Source organism: Nicotiana attenuata, unplaced genomic scaffold (genome assembly GCF_001879085.1).
Source record: "Nicotiana attenuata strain UT unplaced genomic scaffold, NIATTr2, whole genome shotgun sequence".
NCBI lineage: Eukaryota > Viridiplantae > Streptophyta > Magnoliopsida > Solanales > Solanaceae > Nicotiana > Nicotiana attenuata.
The window spans coordinates 93,775-112,081 of record NW_017671212.1 but is presented as its reverse complement, the minus strand read 5'-3'; the positions used below and the strand labels follow the sequence as shown (position 1 = coordinate 112,081).

General features: G+C 40.6%; 2 protein-coding genes across 3 annotated transcripts; one reads left to right on the top strand and one right to left on the bottom strand.

Annotated features, from left to right (window-relative positions):
- Positions 1-5,896: 5,896 nt before the first annotated feature.
- LOC109206735 (transcription factor IIIB 90 kDa subunit) lies at positions 5,897-10,085 on the top strand. Of its 2 annotated transcripts, none has more exons than XM_019369592.1 (7): positions 5,897-6,071; positions 7,649-7,709; positions 7,803-7,891; positions 7,993-8,073; positions 8,950-9,036; positions 9,136-9,189; positions 9,666-10,085. In XM_019369592.1, exons 1-7 carry the CDS (start codon positions 6,021-6,023, stop codon positions 9,879-9,881), a joined length of 639 nt encoding a protein of 212 aa, XP_019225137.1. In that variant the 5' UTR covers positions 5,897-6,020; the 3' UTR covers positions 9,882-10,085. The 2 variants fall into 2 exon arrangements, with proteins under 2 accessions (XP_019225137.1, XP_019225135.1); XM_019369590.1 differs by having other exon boundaries at positions 5,899-6,071; positions 8,932-9,036.
- A 1,718-nt stretch (positions 10,086-11,803) lies between these two features.
- LOC109206734 (zinc finger CCCH domain-containing protein 18) lies at positions 11,804-16,319 on the bottom strand. Its single transcript, XM_019369589.1, has 4 exons — positions 16,111-16,319; positions 15,223-15,531; positions 13,389-13,449; positions 11,804-12,925 (listed from the first exon to the last, which is right to left on the bottom strand). The coding sequence occupies exons 1-4, from the start codon at positions 16,240-16,242 to the stop codon at positions 11,940-11,942; spliced, it is 1,488 nt and encodes a 495-aa protein (XP_019225134.1). The 5' UTR covers positions 16,243-16,319; the 3' UTR covers positions 11,804-11,939.
- Positions 16,320-18,307: the final 1,988 nt, after the last annotated feature.

The window sequence follows — 18,307 nt, the reverse complement described above, 5'->3', positions numbered from 1 at the left end:
AGCTCATCTGAAAACTTGAGGGTCAAATGAGCTCGAGTCGTACCGATTCGGAGACAGGACCCAAAAAAGTTAACTACATATGCCTCAGGGCAGAGCGTAAGAGCCATTATCACCAGCCTAGTAAGCCCCAAGGCCATTCACGTAAAAGATCACTTCGATCAAAGGCGTAAGAGCCACTGTCGCCAGCCCATGCAAACGTAAAACTTGAGGGTCTATCGAGCTCGAGTCAAAACCCGACTCGGAGACTGAACCCAAAATAGTTAACTACACATGCCTAAGGGCAAAGCGTAAGAGCCATTGTCGCCAGCTTACAAAAAAGATCGCTTCAATCAAAGGCGTAAGAGCCATTGTCGCCCGCCCACGCAAACACAAAAGCTTGAGGGTCGAATGAGCTCGAGTTGAAGCCCGACTCGGAGACTAAACCCAAAATAGTTGAGCAAAAGCATAAGAGTTCTAGCGTCAGCTTACACTAAAGGACACATCGACCGAGCGCGTAAGAGCCCCAGGCCTGCCTAATGAGCCCTAGGGCCATATCACAAATCTGAGGATTCTCACTAAGTCTGAAACTAGTCCACCTGGCCAAAAGGAAAACAAAAAGGATTAGAGAAGAAATAAAGCCGCAAGTTTTCTTCTGTCTACATACACGAAAAAGCGCATTCTCCATCTACAATCACGCTTTAAGGGTATTACATAAAAAATGGCAAAGTCTACGCCCCACCCCTGAGGGCTACGGCCTATCGGCCTCATCTTCACTCCCCTCGGCGTCGGGCAGGAGTAACCGAGCATCGCGCTCGTCCGCCCTCGCTCGCGCCAACTCTTCCAAGAGAACAAAACCTCTGGCACTGATCTCCTCGAGAACCTTTCTTCGAGACTTGCAACGAGCATATTCTTCGATCCTCTCTCCGCGATTAAGGACCCTCTTCAACTCAGCTTGGGCATCGGTAGCGTCCTTCAAATGAATCACCATCTCCTGATCAGCCTTAGTACGGTTCAGTGCCGCTTGGGTCCGAGCATCAACGATCTCAGCCCTAACCTTCGATAGTTCGGATTCAAGCTTCGTGATCATATCCGCTTGAACCGAAGCATTGTCATGAGCTAAGCGGAGTTGACCTCGAAGGCAGGAACTTTAGCCAAGGCACCTTTCTCCTCTGAATTTGGACCTGCGCCCGAGCTCTTAGCTCGCCACAGTCATTCCTGATTCATTCAGCTTCACCCCTAAGACGCTCTAGGGCCTCCGTCTTTTTTTGCAGCTGGGATAGGCGAAGAGTTAACCTTAGAAGTTAAAAAGGGAAACGTGTACTCAACCAGGATGGGAAGTTACCTGCTCCATCAAATAGCTCTCGTAATTCGAGCTATAGTACGCCTTACATCTCCAGTGTGCCAACTCGACTTCCTTCTCCTCGCAAAGGAGCCTAAAGGATCTACTCTCATCTAGAGTTTTCTGGAGCCTAGCTCCATGACGGAGCAGCTCATACCTAAGCCTATCAAAGGCCTGCAAATGAAAAACTCAATAAGAAAAGGAGGATGTGGGATTCGGAAGGCCTATGTCGAAGCTCACCGCAAAGTGAAGTCGGCGGACTTCCTCGAAGGCCGAGCACACATCTGTTGATCTAGTCCACTCAGCCCCGGAAGAATCAACCCCGGTCGAAGCACGATCGCTCGGAGGAGCCATCTTTCCAGAACCAGAAACCTCGGGTGCAGCAGGCACGGGCGGTATTTCTGTCTTAGAGGCCCGGCCCTGTTTCGCCTTGCCATGAGCGTCATCGCCCTGCAAGTACATTTCCAGCTTATTATTGTCGCGCTCTGGCTCAGAAGCTGGCAACCGCTCCTCCTCTCCGGAGGAGCACAGCCTCGCCTTTGGAGGCTCTCCGATACCTACAACAGCAAGATTAATACATGAAAAGGGAAAAATGTCTCTACAAAAGAACAAGGGACAAGGAAAAAAAGTAGTATACACACGCACCGTGATGTTTTGCTTCCTATCTGCCCCGGGACACAGCTCGCCACCTACGCTCGTCGCAAGTCGAGTGGGTCGCCAACTTCCGGACCCAACCAAGCAGATCACGAACTTCGCCCGGCGCCCATGAAATTGCTGCAGAAAGAAGGAAACACGATTACTATACTAGCTTCTGCCATGAGCAAATCTGAGAAAGTACAGAACGCTCCACTCACGCATATAGTTCCATTCTTCAGGGAATGGCATAAGTTCCACGGGGATAACGTCAGCCGTCCAGACCTGGATGAGCCGACTAACCCACTCCCGATCTCCGTCTTCCCCATCATCAACAACAAAAGGCGTGGACGAACGGCACCGCAAGGTTAGCAGACCTCGGTGGTGAAAGGGCCGGTACAGCCTAATGAGATGGTTGAGCGTGAATTCAAGCCCGCCTTCTTAGCAAAAAACCTCATCATCAACACTATTCGCCAAAAAGATAGGTGAATCTGCGCCAAGGTAACCCGATACTTTACACAGAAGTCAAGCACGACCCTGTCGAAAGGCCCCAGTATGAAAGGATACGTATATACATTCAGGAATCCATCGGCAGGGTCCATGATATCCTCGCCCGGGGGAAGCACCTGTAACGCTGCCTCCTCTCCCCATCCGCAGTCTCTCCTCACCAACTCAAGGTGCTCCTCTCTTATCAAAGACATAGTCTTCAAGTAAACTCCTGCGGGTCCTGAGCACTGGGAGCGGAACTCTCCGTTCTCTGCCAGGCAAACCCCGAAGTTGCAGTCATGGTTATGACCAAACTAGAGAGCTAAAGCGGTAACCGACTCAGACACTCTGGTGCTAAGGTAAAGAAGGGCTCGACGCCGAAATGAAAGGATAGCTATCTAAAAAAGTGGGATCTCCCAAGAAGCGGAAGCAACCCCATATATATTTGGAAACACCAATGGTCCGCCTGCCCAAGATAGGCCCCGGGAGGCCAATGACTTCGATGGGAGTCCCGAGGTGGTACCCGACCTCGAGGACTACCATCGAACAAAAGTTAGGCTTTAAGAAGCCAACGGCGCTATCTCCAGTCCCGAGGTGGTAACCGACCTCGAGGACCTCCATCGAAAAGAAGTTAGGCTTTAAGAAGCCAACGGCGCTATCTCCAGTCCCGAGGTGGTCCCCGACCTCGAGGACCTCCATCGAAAAGAAGTTAGGCTTAAAGAAGACAATGGCATCATCTCTAGTCCCGAGGTGGTAACCGACCTCGAGGACCTCCATCAACAAGAAGTTAGGCTCCAGGAAGCCTTCAGCACCATTATAGAGCTCAAGATGGTATCCGATCTCAAAGATTCCCCTCAAGATGAAGAACGAGCATTTCGAGCTCCACCCATAAAGGCCCGACCTCAGGACACCGCCTAAATCTGGGTAACCCCTCATCTGGGACCTATCTACAATGTCTTAAAAGGTTATCTACGCCAAACTCAAAGCAAGTCTTCAGATGCATAAAGATAACCCCCACTCAAAAACCGCTCTCCAAAAATTCCAAGGTTCGAGGCACTATTTTACGTGACTCGACAGTCCCGATGGCCCAAGTCAATCGGACCAATTCGGGCTTGGTCCGAGGAACGACGGCGGGCTCAGAGAGTAGCCGTTTATATCAACCAAAGACCGAGAAGAATACTCGCACCCGAGTTAGATATTGGCAATCATCAGCAGAGGCATACATGCAGAATCCCCACAAACATAAAAGAATATGGCAAGCATCAAAGGCCGAAGTAAAAGAAATATCTTTATATTTATAAAAATTTGCTTACAACGGCCCTCGAGGGGTCCTTACATATGATTACAAAGGCTTACAAAGGGTCCCTACACAGAAGCAAAGAAGCAAAAAGGGAATACATGAAGTAAAAACCTAAAACCTAGTCTACCCTCGAAGGTCCATCTTCGGTAGCAACATCCCTGAAGCGCCGCCTCCTCGAGCTTGCGTCCTTGAAGGTGATACCTTCGACCGCCACCTCCTCTAGGTTCCCAGCTCAATACCTCGGAATAATATCTCCAAGGGAGAAGATGAAGAAGAGGAAAGAGGGAGGACGCAGAAGAGGCAGAAAAAAGAGACATAGCCCGCCGAAGCCAAAGGTTGAAGATCCGGCGGACCCCAGTCTCGACGGCCGATAGTGCCATTTTATCCCTTGGGAAAAAACCCAAGGAATGAAGTGCCACACTAGGCCAGGGTAGGAGAGTCAGCAGTGTATAATCCGAACGCTCTCCCGAGCAGCGATATAGAGTCCGAATGCCTTTCCAAACGGAAGAAGCCGGCCACCACTGTCTCATCGCCTCGAGCCAATAACGATAGTAGTAGCAGTCATAACAATAACAACAGCAACGACAAAAATGGTGTGATCCCGCTCGACGAAGGGAAGCTCAGGCAGGAGGCCACCACACAGCTGATAAGAATGCTGCCATACAACCTTAAGGCCGTGAACCCTAACATGGTGGTTAACAATAAAGGAAGATGGTGAGAAGAAAGTGATGAACGAACAGAGAAGGGTATTTAGATGAAGAACTAGTGCCAGAATGCCCCCATTTATAGGGGGAGATCACACGGCCATCGATGCCTTTGAAAGATGGATCGGCAGGCGCAATCAATGCGTTCTTGAAAACTGAATCGACGGCGGTACTGTCACTTTTGAAGAACGAGAATCGACAGTGCATTGAATGGTACCGAAAAGACAAGTCCATGGGATATCCCGGTTACCGTGAAGGCTCACGTCATAGGTTGCATCACCGGTATGACATCGTCGCAGGGAACCCGAAGAGTTGGGCATCAAAATCGTTTTCTATCATTTTGTTCTAGGAAACACGGAGACTATCTGTATACGGCAAAATCGGAGGGTCCGATTTCCCGTCATTAAGGCGTTCCGGAAGATCACCTCGAAGCCTCGAGGCTGCAAAGATGCGCTCGAGTCTTATTCCTCGGAGCTCATCGACACCCGGCCTGAAGAGAATATCGGTCGAGGCTAGAGTAAAAGTGGGAGTTCCCAAGACACGCGGCCAAGTTTGACAAGGCCTAACCGGCCTACCGTGAACCCAGATCAAGGTGTCGCATCTAGCTGTCCCATCTCCATATCTTTACAATTCATGTATGTCGTACCATATAAGGTTCCCTCCTCTATATAAAGGGGAATTTTACTATTTTTTAGAGGACTGATGTTGCTCCAACTATTCTACGCAAGATAAATAATAACTCTCTCTCTCTCTTTTCTCTCTAACATACTTTCTCGATATTGTTGCTCTTACTTGCTATCTTCATACTTGTTCTTCATTTATTGCTTATCATTGGCCATAAAGAGCCTCCTTTAATATTGTTGTGTCTGTTAGCCCTTCCCCAACTGCCCCTAATAGCTCGAGCCCGAGCTCGGGAATCGACCTTGAGGCCCCAAATCGACTAGCTCGAGGCCCTGAACGGCTAACCCACCGGTCCGAATATAACTCTATTTTAGCTCGCATCTCATTCTTAAACTTCACACACAGAGCATCAACTGCTTCACAACTAGCATAAAAATAGATCACGTATTTTTAGAGTCCCATCAACAAATTTAATTGTTATTACCATTTTCACGGTAAACAATGAGACATAATTAAAAATTCAAGGGATATGTCCAAAATCATATGCGAAAATCCACTTGCATTTTCGCAGTTTAACTAAATAGGGACCACTAAAGGATGTGGTGCAGTGGATGTGACTGCTCCTTCCTTAACCAGAGGTCTCGGGTTCGAGCCCTGGGTATGGAAAAATGCTTGGTAGGGAGCGCTTCTCCAAAATGGGGTCCTACGCGGCGCGAATTCGGATATAGTCGCGCTCCAATGCGGGTACCAGACACCGAGTGGGAAACCAAAAAAAAAATAAAAAAAAAAATAAATAGGGATCTTGATTTGAAAAGAATAAACAGGTCGGTTCGATTTCGGGCTCGGGCTCGGGTAAGATGAGACGTAAAACCCCGAATCGAGTCGAGTCGGCAAACGCTTCATACCTTTTTCTATAAATCTCCCACTGATTCAAATTAGAGAAAGCCTTGAAAAGGCAATGGCCATCACACGGAGACCCGCCGACATTGGCAAACCTAAAGAACAAAGGGTATGCCTTCATCGAAAGTTTTATTTGTTTCTTTTTGTATGTACAGATTATTGCATTATTATTTTTCTCATATATGTAGTCCGTTTCTTTTGTTTATATTTTCTAATAATATCGTTGAGTTCAAAGTTACGGTAGAAGTATTTTTTCTGTTAGTGTTATAACATTTGCGGTGAAGCAGTGGCGTAATGGTTAACTGGTGGAGGCCAAGAAATTTCAGTTTTAATCCCCTTGAGTTTGTGTCAAACCTTTTATGCTATTCTCCCCATGCTAGAGAGCGGTGGTTTGTTCGTTTTAATATTAGGAATAATCCTACCACTTAGACAGAAGGAGAAAAAAAATGTTACAGGGTTAAAGATGGAATAGCCTTTGGAGTCGTACTCCATGCCGTCCTGTAATTTAGTTTTTAGAATTTGCAATGACATCATCGAAATTGTTGGGGGAGGAGGGGGGGGGGGGGGGGGTTAACTAGAATGATTATATAATACTAGAAATCATTGTTATAAAGGGCAGTCTGGTGCACGAAGCATCCCGACCTTCATGCAAGGTTTTGGGAAGGGCCACCCCCAAGAGGGTTTGATGTAGGCAGCCCACCCTAACACAAACATCAATGCCTGATTCCACGGCTCTTACCCGTGACCTATAGGTTACATGGAGACAACCCCTTACCGTTGCTCCAAAGACCTCTTGACATCACTGAAATTGAAAAAAAAAAGTCTGAGAATTTACAATGACGATCATTGAAATTGGAAACAAAAAGAGTCTCTATAATAAGGATGTTTCGTGCCTCTGTTCTTTCATTAGAAAGAGAGTGCACAATTCCACAAGCTTTTCTGTAAATCGAAAATCTAGCTGTTGAAATTCATGATGTCCATTTGAAATCAATGTCACGCTCCCCGTATTATCCAGCAGAAATTTGTATTGCTTTTCAAGGGATAGTTTGTTTTATATTCTGCTGAATCCTTCCTTAATCTGGAAAATGCAATTCATTTGCGTAAGTTCTGCTTTAGGATATGCTGAGCATCAATTGCATGTTCAGAAATATTAAGATACATTATTAGTGTCCTTGTCTTATTATCTATGCATAGCATGTGGCCCAATTTTGGATACTGCCCCCTGAGCCATGATCTTCTAGCTTTGGCTAATAGTCTATGGGAACTTCTCACAAAGGGGTTCTGCAGTAATCCAGTGAGGTGTTCCTATATACCATATGTTTTTGTGAGTCTGAGATTGGTTGGTATGTACCTCTTGGACTGTACTGGACTCCAAATTCTTTGTAGCATACTCTTTCTGGTAGTTCATAGGCAGAAACCAGGGAATAAGGTTGATACTTTGGATTGGTCGGTAGGTTCTAGTTGTGTTCGGAGACTTGCATATCTGATCCAAATGGCATCGAGGTCCTTATAAAGCAAGGAAATGTATTTGGTACTCATTCTTATATCTAACTGCTAAATTATTAAAATGGTCCTCAATCAGAATGTCTTTCTTATTTTCTGGTCTGTTATATTGAAATGTAATGTTAGAATGTGTTCCACAACTCTTTCATCGGAAAAATGACATTTTTGCTTTTTGGTCTTTAGGCGGTGGAAGCATCCGAAGTCAAACATAATTTGGTTGCAGAACTTGTGAAAAACTTCGGCGGTAGTACCCTTGTTGTATTGTTAAATATTTGACATCGTTTATACATTGATGGATGAGTTAAATTCCATTTCAAACTATTTCTTGGTGAGTCAGGTGGTAGGACTAAATTTCAGGATTTTGATAAGAGAGAACATATAGCTGCAGATGATGCAGAAAATCTATCCGACATTGATGACTTCGAGGTACTTCCAATGTCTAATGGCAGTTCAAGTCAATGTCTGTGTTAGTTCTGTGCTTATGGACATCTTGTAATCACATTTTTTAACTTTTGGATGTGGCAAAGGTTGTTGGATATCTCAATAACAAGAAGGAGATGCATTACAAGAAAATCTTATGGGAAAAAATGAATCAAGAGTTTTCGAAGGTATTGCCTTTCTTCCATCTACTCTGCTACATGGTAGTTTAGCTCTAGAGAATTTTGGTTGAAGTAATCGCCACTTTTTGTAAAAACTAATGCCTTTCTGCTCGTTCAAGTGCTATATATAAGATAAAACAATAGAGTTTCTGTTTATTTCTTGTTGTGGTGTCCTGACTTATCATTTCATACATATGCATTATCCTCGTTATTTTTCTCCTTTCTGGTTGTCTTCCACCTTCCTGTCTCCCCCCTTGTCTTCCACCTTTTGGGTGTTTGATTAGACTCGTTCATAAATTAGATTCCTCTCTTACTGTCAAAGGACTTATGTGATTATGTCACACTGAAGACTGGAAGTTTTTGAAGTGAAATGCCTCTAAAACCGATATTAGCTAGCTGTACATAATAATATATGCGTATGGCTAGATCTTCATATAAGTCTATTAATGTGCTAATGTTATAAATTGGGGAAAGGACCAAGAACCTCCCTGTCCCAGTGAGAGATAGGCTCAAAGGTGCTTAGCCTAACTTAGGTTGCTGACAGTTTATTCTTATGCAGTGATGTCATCCTACCCTCTCCATTCGTTAGAGAAATAGAGACTCATGAGATAGGAATAAGTATCTAATGAACTCAATTTTTCCAGTGTAAATGAAAGAAAAAGGAAAAGGAATGACAGTCAACGAGATCTGTCATGTGATGCACATTTCTTGATCAATGACTTTACTCTCTCCTTTCCATCTTTCATTAGATAAAGAGAAGTAATTTAGTCTGTCTTACTTCTTAAATGTACAACTCTTCTCTTGATCTACTAACCACCCATCTACGTGACGTTGTACCACAAATTACTCAACCTTTTTCTTTCTCAGAGTGATGATAAATTACAGGGGAAGAAACGAAAACAGGAAACTGGAGGTAAAAAAGATGTCCGTGCAAAGAGATCTGCTAAAACAACAGAAAGAGTTGAGAACAAGGTGCGCATTTTTTCAGCTAAACATCCTTTTTGCTCATGTTACGTATTTTAGATGGTATAATGTGCTAATTTTACCTAAATACGATTCAAATATTTGCAGAGAACAAGTTCGAAAATAAATTATGATGCTTTGCAGAAGCTGACTGACGATTTGGTATCTCTTTCTTTTTACCTTTTTGCAATAATTGCTATGCCTTTCTAGTGCTCTCTTCTTGAGCTTTAGTTAGAACATCCAGTGATGTGCTTAATCCACATATTATCATGTCATAGGATCTGAAAGATGGAAATTATGATTTTTCTGAAAAAGAAAAGAGAAAGAGGGAGGGGAGGGGGGGAGGGGTAGGGGGGGGGGGCTAGTGNNGGGGGGGGCTATGCAAAGTGGGAAGCTTACTTGGTAACTCTGTTTTGCGTACCTCTACCCTCCACCTAGATTAAAAAAGATGAAAACCTCTTTCAGCGCATAATATACTCTTAACTATTTCCGGCTACATTTCAAGTTGCTTCTTATCAAGAACCATGAATACATACTAGTGAGGAACATGTATGCTGGACACCAACTCCTTCTGACCGTGGCAGAAGTGGACTTAACAAGTTCTTATGCACTTACATGGTTGTTGAATGGTGCTGCAGAATCAAGTTTCTGAAGAGGCAGAGCTAGGACGATTGGAACCTAAGGCTTGCGCTAATGGTGATTCAGCTGATAACCTGAATATTGGGTTCCATGATCTTGAACAGGAGAATGCGTATGGTGAAGATGATGACTCATATAGAGACAATAATGATGATTCATGCTATGGATATGAAACTGGATACTATAATAGTGAAGATTTTGATACTGATTACTGAATTGCAAACTTTCTTCTTTTTTATTTTCTGGGTCTGGTTTATCTTATCTTTAGCTTAGAGCTGCCAGATGCGAAGAAGCGATATAATACAATGGTTAAACATTTTTCTTCTCCACTTTGAGCAAGTGCTTTTTGATATTCTCAAGTGTAAAATAACCAATGAAGTGATAGTTTTCCCTATTATAAAGTAACTAATTCAAAGGTATATGGACATCCTTTGTTCCCTATTCCTTAATTTGTTATCTTATGTTAAGTATGTCAAATAACTGAAAGGGGTTTTTTGTTGTTAATATCTTCAAATGGATGAATTACCTCTTTTATAGTCAAATCTAATCGTCGGGGTGACTACAGGATTAGGGATGGCAATGGGGCGGTACGGATGCGGGTTTAAACATATGCGGGGCGGGGCGGGTTGATTTTTTAAAAAGAAAAAATTGCGGGGGCGGGGCTGGTGCGCAAATTCTATTATTGTATTGGTGAAAAATCCTATTGCTGGTTATTTTAAAATTCAGCCCCCTCCCCTCAAACACACCCCACCCCTAGAAAGCAGACGATAAAAATGGCAAGTATGCTTTGACAATGGAACAAGGAAACACCAACAGTTCTTCTAAAAAAGTTATTTTTAATTTGTTGTCTTTGTAATTCATCAACATCAATTATTTTCTTTCTTTCTTTTTTCCTTTTTTGGTTAAAGTCCTAATAGCTCAAAAGCATATTCTTAAAGACACGATTAAAGCAACTGAGATGCCTCTAGTCTTAAATGAAGCCAGATTTGAAATCCTAAAACACATCCATTTGATATAATCCCAAATAAGAAGGAAAATGAATTAGTTTAATGAAAGTAAATATAATTAACTAACTTAAATAGTGAGCAGAAAATTCAAAGTTTAAAAAAGAAAAAACTTTAGTGGAGTGGGGCGGGCGGGGTTGGTGGATGCGGGTGTAGGTGTGGGGCGGGTGGATGCGGGTGAACATGCTATGCGGGGTGCGGCGGGGCGGGTTAAAATTTTGTGGGTTAAAACAGAACCCTCCCCGCACCCACCCCGCCCCGCCCCGTTGCCATTCCTATACAGGATTTGCGCATCAAGTGTATTTATAGCTTTTCCTCATTCTTCTCAGTTTTGATCCCTATGTAAGAACAAACAATTTTTATTGGAAACATTCCTCTAAAGAATTCCTTGGGAACTTCTATAGTCAATGGAATATATAGAATTGTGATCAATCAAATATTGCAAGGATAAGGAAACAATGGTAGAGTGCTTTAATAATATGTCTGTCATTACGTGCGACTATCTCAACTATAGAAAGAAAAAAAAAGAACAACATTTTCAGCACATTTATATGAAAAAGTCTTAATTATTATATTAGCATAAGAAGTAAACATTTTCAACTAGGGTTTTTGCCATACATGCAATTTGCAAACATAATAAATAAAATCAAACAAAGATAGTTAGCATAGATAGGAGTCTGTCTCCGGTAGGCATTGGAGTAGATCTTCAATAAAAAAAACAAAGAACACCTTAAATTAAAACGCATTACTTTACGTCTACAGATACTTATTTAAACCTTCTATAACTAAAAAGAGTCGACGGACTCTTCTATCTAGGTCTTTCCTTATGTGATCACTCTATTTCTTTACAGTTTGTAGTTGGTTATTTCCCTTACTCCCCATGAGTTGCTGTAAAAGGTACTGAATTAAGCATTTGTAAGTTTGTTCTATTAGCGAGAATACTCTCTCATTCGCTTATTAAAAGAAAAACAAAGGCAGAACAAGGATAATCTTAGCAAGCTTAAGAGGAAAAAGGATACCATAACAAACAAGAACATACTACATTGAAATTCTAGATATTTAAACATCAAATTGCAGGGGATCAAAATCTTAACATATGCATGTTAAAGAATAATCGAAGTAGTAAACTGAACTCATATGAAAAGGGGCTTATAAATAAAAAGAGAAGAAATACCATTAAAAGAGTTATGATTCATCGGAACCATCATATACTAAATAGAAAGACCTTGAAATCATTCAGGTTATACAAGATATGTTTTGAGCTTTACTCTAAAATTTCAGCCATCTCTTTTCTTTTTCCTTGCTATGAACTGCATTAGATGCAGAAGCATGAGCAGCTTCAGCACTGGCTATAGCTTTTCGAGTTTCATTTAGCTTCCTCATAGCAGCTTCATAAACCAGTTTCTCATTCCTGTTCCGCTGCATCATTTCTTCCAGTTTCTGAGCTCGTATCCTCAACTCTTTTATCTCATCATCATATGCAACCAGAGCCCTCCTATCTTCTTTCTTCTCTTCCCTATTTGTCTTACTTTGCTGCCTCTTTACTGCGCCATTATTAGTGGTTTCTCCATGCACCGCAAGCTGATTATTGATAAGAGTAAACACATCTGGTCTTGATTCCTCTTCTTCTTTTGCAGCACGAGCTGCTGCTGCAAATTTCTTCTCGCGTTTCCTCTTACCGCCCCTACTTCTTTTCTTACCCTTGTCTTCATCCTCAGCTTTCTGGTTTCCAACAGCATGGTCAAGAGATTGTTTTCGTGGGAGAACTTTCACGGGAATAGGATCCACCATTCCCTGTCCAGATGCGCCTAAACCCATTCCTTCACGGTACCCCATGTTTGCCATCATCCTGGAAGCTATGCCGCGTGTGTGATTCTCCCACTTCGTAAACAGTGTCGTTTCTGTCTGGACCCCACGCTGCAGGGCTGTGCTTTCAACAAATCCTAACCCTTGTGAACTATCATCTTCATAGTCACTAGAATCAGATTCTTCGGAACCTGAGTAACTCTCTTCTTCATCACTAGCCACAGCAAGTTCGGACAGTTCAATATTTTCAGCTCCAAGCATAGCAGAACTTCCATCATCACGGAAAACAACGTGACCCAAATTAAGCTTTTCATCCCAAGACTCAAGTTCAGCTTCTTTCCAAAGGCCAACTTTGCTATCTGAGAGAGCCCAGATACTGGAACCCGCAAGTGATGGATCCCATTTCATAGGGATATACTTCTTTAATGAGGATATTGGAATGTTGATACCTGAAACATCAATAATTATACATCAGCTTAGTTTTAAGAGGCTCAGCAAACTGCCAAGCAGCAAACATGATCACACACTGATCTATGCAACAGCAGTAAATTGAACTCGATGTTATAATCATCCATCTAATAGCGCAGCAAAGAACTGTTAGCAAATTACAATCAATAGTGCTTAAAGATTGCTACCTGTTTCATTAAAATGTAGATCATTTGACCGTAGCATATCACAAGACTTGCACTAACAGAGAAAACTTGACCAGTATTTCTCCATTCAAGAGAAAGATCTTTATGTTACATAGTCAAATTACTTTTACTTAAAAAAATGGATATACATTTTTAATTTGACTAGAGGATCAAATTGGAAGCAAAAGCCTGATTTTCTCCACTAATGATAGACACAAGAAATCTGTGAATGTCAAACCAATTTTAAGATCTCTGTCCAGATCTATTCATTCCAACATACCGTGTGATAAGCGGCAACTACTACCAAATCGACATCGCTGCTGTAGAAAGAACTTGCACATCTGCACTAGGGTGGTCTATCATTAGCAAGTGATATGACTAGAATGTATGCACTTTGTGACTAGGAAAATCAAAAGAAGATTCAAGAAGCAAGGACTGCATAAAAAAGAGAGATAAAAAAGACTTCACTGTTTCTCAACCACAACCAGAAATGGAGGTGATTGTGCTAAGATTTACCCGTGAACACGAAAAACACAAAAGATCAAAATGAGACAAGAGTACATCAATTTTTTAGAATGGAAGTAAACTGCTAGGACTAGCACAACAATTGCCCAAACTATGTTGGTATATGAAGGACAGGAGACAAATTTTTATAATTAGAATGATAAACAAAAAGCAAATTGGAATTAGGTTCCACAAGTTTTGATAATAGAAAGACGGAAAATATGCTAACACAAAGTGGAAAGCTTAATTAATCTTTTGGTCCGATCAATGAACTGCACTAAATTCTGTTCAAATAACTATGACGATTGTCATCAGTCATCAATCTATCCATGTATATTCAGAAAACTCAGTTTGAATAACAATGTCTGTACCATTGCTTTCTGTGCCAGTCAGAGCCATATACACTAACAAGCAAAAGCTCTTACCAATGACTCCATCCTTCCAAATTTGGAGAATTGTTCAAATTTTGATATGTATCCTTGAATAGGGGCAATATGGAGGAGAAAAAATACGGAAGTGCAACATAGTGAAAAGTGAATATTCTGTTGCCTCCAAATAAAAATTTCAATGGTCAGGAATAGCAAGCATGATGCATCCCATCAAATCTGTAAAAGTTCATCAAAGTTCTCTGCTGGATTCAGAATTCCAAGTTTTGAGGATCTCATCTTCATTAAAAGTTTTTAATTTCTTTTTTATATATTGTGGTTAGGTGAGAGGTATTTCAGTGGTGTGGGTTTTGCGGCGTCCAATCTGCTTGCCCACAGGGTTTCATCCCCATGCAGAATGTTGCTAACCAAAAGAGAGAAGAACTCAAAATTATCTAGCCCAACTCACACCAGACTGATGCCTTCGTACTGAAATCACATTATAATGGAAAAGGTGTTGCGATTGGTTCACAATGAGAAGAAATCTGCTGTGGGCTATATTTTTATGATGCTACCGATAAAGCTAACGAAGCCATTGAATAAGATACTCAATGGGAATGGTGCAAAGTATAAAGATGTCTTTACGATCACTTATAAAAGATGGGAATGCCAGTTGCATCAACCATTACATGCAGCTGCACATTATTTAAATCCTGAGTATTCTATCAAAATGCAGCTATTGAGAATATTCAAGAAGTGACAGATTTGTTCATATTGAAATTTGGCTCCATGCATTTAAGTACTAAGACAGGATCTTCTCTGGGAGATACCAATTTAAAGAAGAGCTGAACAGAATTTGGTCTTCCTATGGGCAAAAGTTGGTAAACAAGAAGTAACTGAATATGGTTTTGTTGATACGCAATACATAAGCTTGGTGGTTAAGCTCGAGCACAACAAGCAGGCATGTCGTTTAAGTCTGCTAAACAGACTACAGAAGCAACATCAAATAAATGAACACACCAAATGCTCTAGACAACATATAATGGATTTATCAATCATCCCTTATATATGTCCCATGACTCATGAGGAAACCCAATTCCTTTATCAAAGTGAAAGAAAGTAAAATTCAAATGATGCAACGAAAACACTAAGAACGATAAGGAGACATCATTTTAAAACCAATGTTAGTGAGAATAGGAAAAGTAAGTTTAGAACACACGAAAAGCAAGACCAGGGGGTACCCACCAGCATGTTTTCAGATGTTGGATTAAGGAAACAAATTTTGGCAGAACGAGAACCCTCCAACCCCACAACTAGGCCATTATACCACCTTCCATCATTGCTGCGGAATCTACATTTTGATCCAACAGAATACTCTTCATCCACTAGTGGTTCTGTTTTAACCTCTGTCGGATCAAGAGGCTCCACCTTAACATCAGCAGGTTCTTTTTTGGGACAATGTATAGCATCAACCTCTAGCAACAACCTGGCTCGTTTTAGGTGGAGGAGACCTTCCTCAGCATCTTTTATAGACTGAACAAGCTCCTCATGTACCTGTTTAAAAAAAAATAGTCATATTCAAGCATCTCCTTGCACTTAAACACACTAAATTGGAAACCTTTATGTTATCCCTGAAAGCTGGATTTTGCAATTAGATAGTTACTCCCTCCATTTCAAAAAGAATTGACATTATATCCTTATTAGTCCGTTCCAAAAAGAATGACACCTCTTTAAATTAGGAAAAAATCAACTTAATCTTCTCATTTTACACTTAATGAAAAGTTTTTATAACCACACAAATGTTATGTCATGCTTAAAACCACTAGTTTCAAAAGTTTAACGTATTCAAGACCACAAGTTAGTATTTCTTTTTTTTTTCTTCTTAAATTTCTTACCCAGTCAAAACATGTCAAATAAATTGAAACAGAGGGAGTACTTTTTATTAGATGGAATGATGATTGTATACATTCAACTTCTCATAATTTGAGCAAACTGAAAGATATAGTTGCATAACTCCTAGAGTTTTTTTTTTAAGGGCTCAACACGATTGCATAGAAGGGGGCTGTAAAAAAAAAAAGGTGGGGTTGGGTGGGGGTGGGGTGGGGGGGTTAAAATGGGAGAGAAAACCCTAACCTCAAGGAGTTCGGGATTTGAAGGATCAGAGGAAAGGGCTTGAGCGAGAGAGTGGAGGGCGTCTTTCTGCTCTTCCAACTGAAGCTCCAACTCCCTTTCCAGTACTGCTCTCTCTTCCTCCTCCTCCGCCATTTCCTTTCGGATTATCGAGAGCCTTGGCCTGGCGGTTTGATTATACGGTGTATAAATTATTAATCCGACAAAGAACGAATTAGACCTTCCTGTACTCAGCTTTGTTTTATTGGCTAATGTTACAAAATTACCTTTTTTTAATGAAAAATTATTTACTCACTTTTTAAAAGAAAAATTGTTTAGTGATTTTGTGTGATATTTAGAAAAAAAAATACTCCCTCCGTTTCAGTTTATGTGTCCTTATTTAACTTAAACTTACAATTTTACCATTGATGAGAAGTTTCACAGCCCCTTTTTGACTTGTTTAGGACCACAAATTATTTCCTTTTTGGTCCGTTTTAGAAAAAATAATCACTTTCTAAATTTGAAAACAATTTAGCTTAAACTTACAATTTACCATTGATGAGAAGCTTTTATAATCACACAGCCCCTTTTTGACTTGTTTAGGACCACAAATTCCAAAAATCTTTATTATTTTCTTAAACTACGTGCAAAGAGGTTCACATAAATTGGAAGGAGATAATAGTGACTTTCAAATTATAAAAAAAAAAAAAAAAAAAAAAGTTAGTTTTTTTTACAATAGCATCAATATTGAGTGAATATAGAGGTAAAGACACATACTTTTGTGATTTGGTTAAATAACTTTAGGAAAAATTTATATGGTGTAACTAACTTATACACTATATTTATAATAAATAAATATACTTTAAAATAATAATAATACACAGTTACACTTTGGGTTTTATAGCAAATACCCAAACTCTTTATATTGAATGGGGCTAGCCTGCAAAATCATGATCCCTTGCCTTTTTCTGTAACACAGGCTCTCTTTCAATGGCTGGTGTGCTAGAAACCATTACAATCCCACGCTCCTCGGCACTACCTTCATTGTCACTAGCTCTAGTAGCTGATTCTTCCCTCTCAAGCCCTCGTTCCTCTGTTAGGTTCTCTCAATTCTGATCCCTTAAGATCCAGCGAAGTCGCTCATCTATCTCCACTAATTCCTTTTCCAAAATTGTTCCACGAGGAGCACGAATCGTTTGCAAAGCTCAGAATATAGTGATTGAAGGTATAAGAGAAACTATTCGGAGAGATTCCAGAGAAGGAATAATGAGAGGCCATGGTAAAAAGAGATACGAGAAGCCTAGAAGCCTCATCCTCAGATTTGGCCGGATTTCGGTAAATACAGTGTAATAGTGTATTCTCATATCTGACCGGATTTTTGTTCGTCTTCATTTTTTGTTTTAATATAATATATACAGTATTTTGCTTGGCCGGAAGACGCCAACTTTCTTCTCTTCTCTGTTATGGAGTCACATACAATGATATGATATATAGAGTGTATTCTCAGATCTGGCCGGATTTTGAATGGTAAATATAGAGTAAATACAGTGTATTCTCATATCTATCTAGATTTTAGTTCATCTCTAGTGACGCGAAGCCTGGAAGCCTCATTCTCAGATCGTCGGATTTTCAAATAATAAACAATATATACAATGTATTCTCACATCTAGTCGAATTTTTATTCGTCTCCCTTTTGAGTATTATTACAATGTATAATGTCCTTGGTTGAAAAATGTTATCTCCAACGAATTTTTCTCTCTTCTCTACCCGTATACATTGAGAATGTAGTTATATTCAACTTTATTTATTGATGCTGTTGCTTTTTGATACAGTGTATGATTGAGCTATTTAATAATTGTATTCTAGTTTTTGCACATTAAATATATTTTTCTAAGTTGTATCTAATTTCTCAGGCTGTATTGACTGTATCCCGAATAGCCATTATATGCTATGATACAGCTGATACAACTTTTTATCAAAATTGTATTAATTGATACAACCAGTATGCTCGAACGAATACAGTTGATACTAGTTTTCCATCAAAACTGTATTCATTGATACAACATGGCAACAAATTGATACAACGAAATTTGGGTTTGGTTGTATGCGTTTGATACATCAAAATTGATACATTAGCTACCAACAGTAATTAGGGAAATTATAATTACATATTGTAGTTAGGCTCTAGATTATAATGCTTTTAAAAAGAGTTAATACCCTA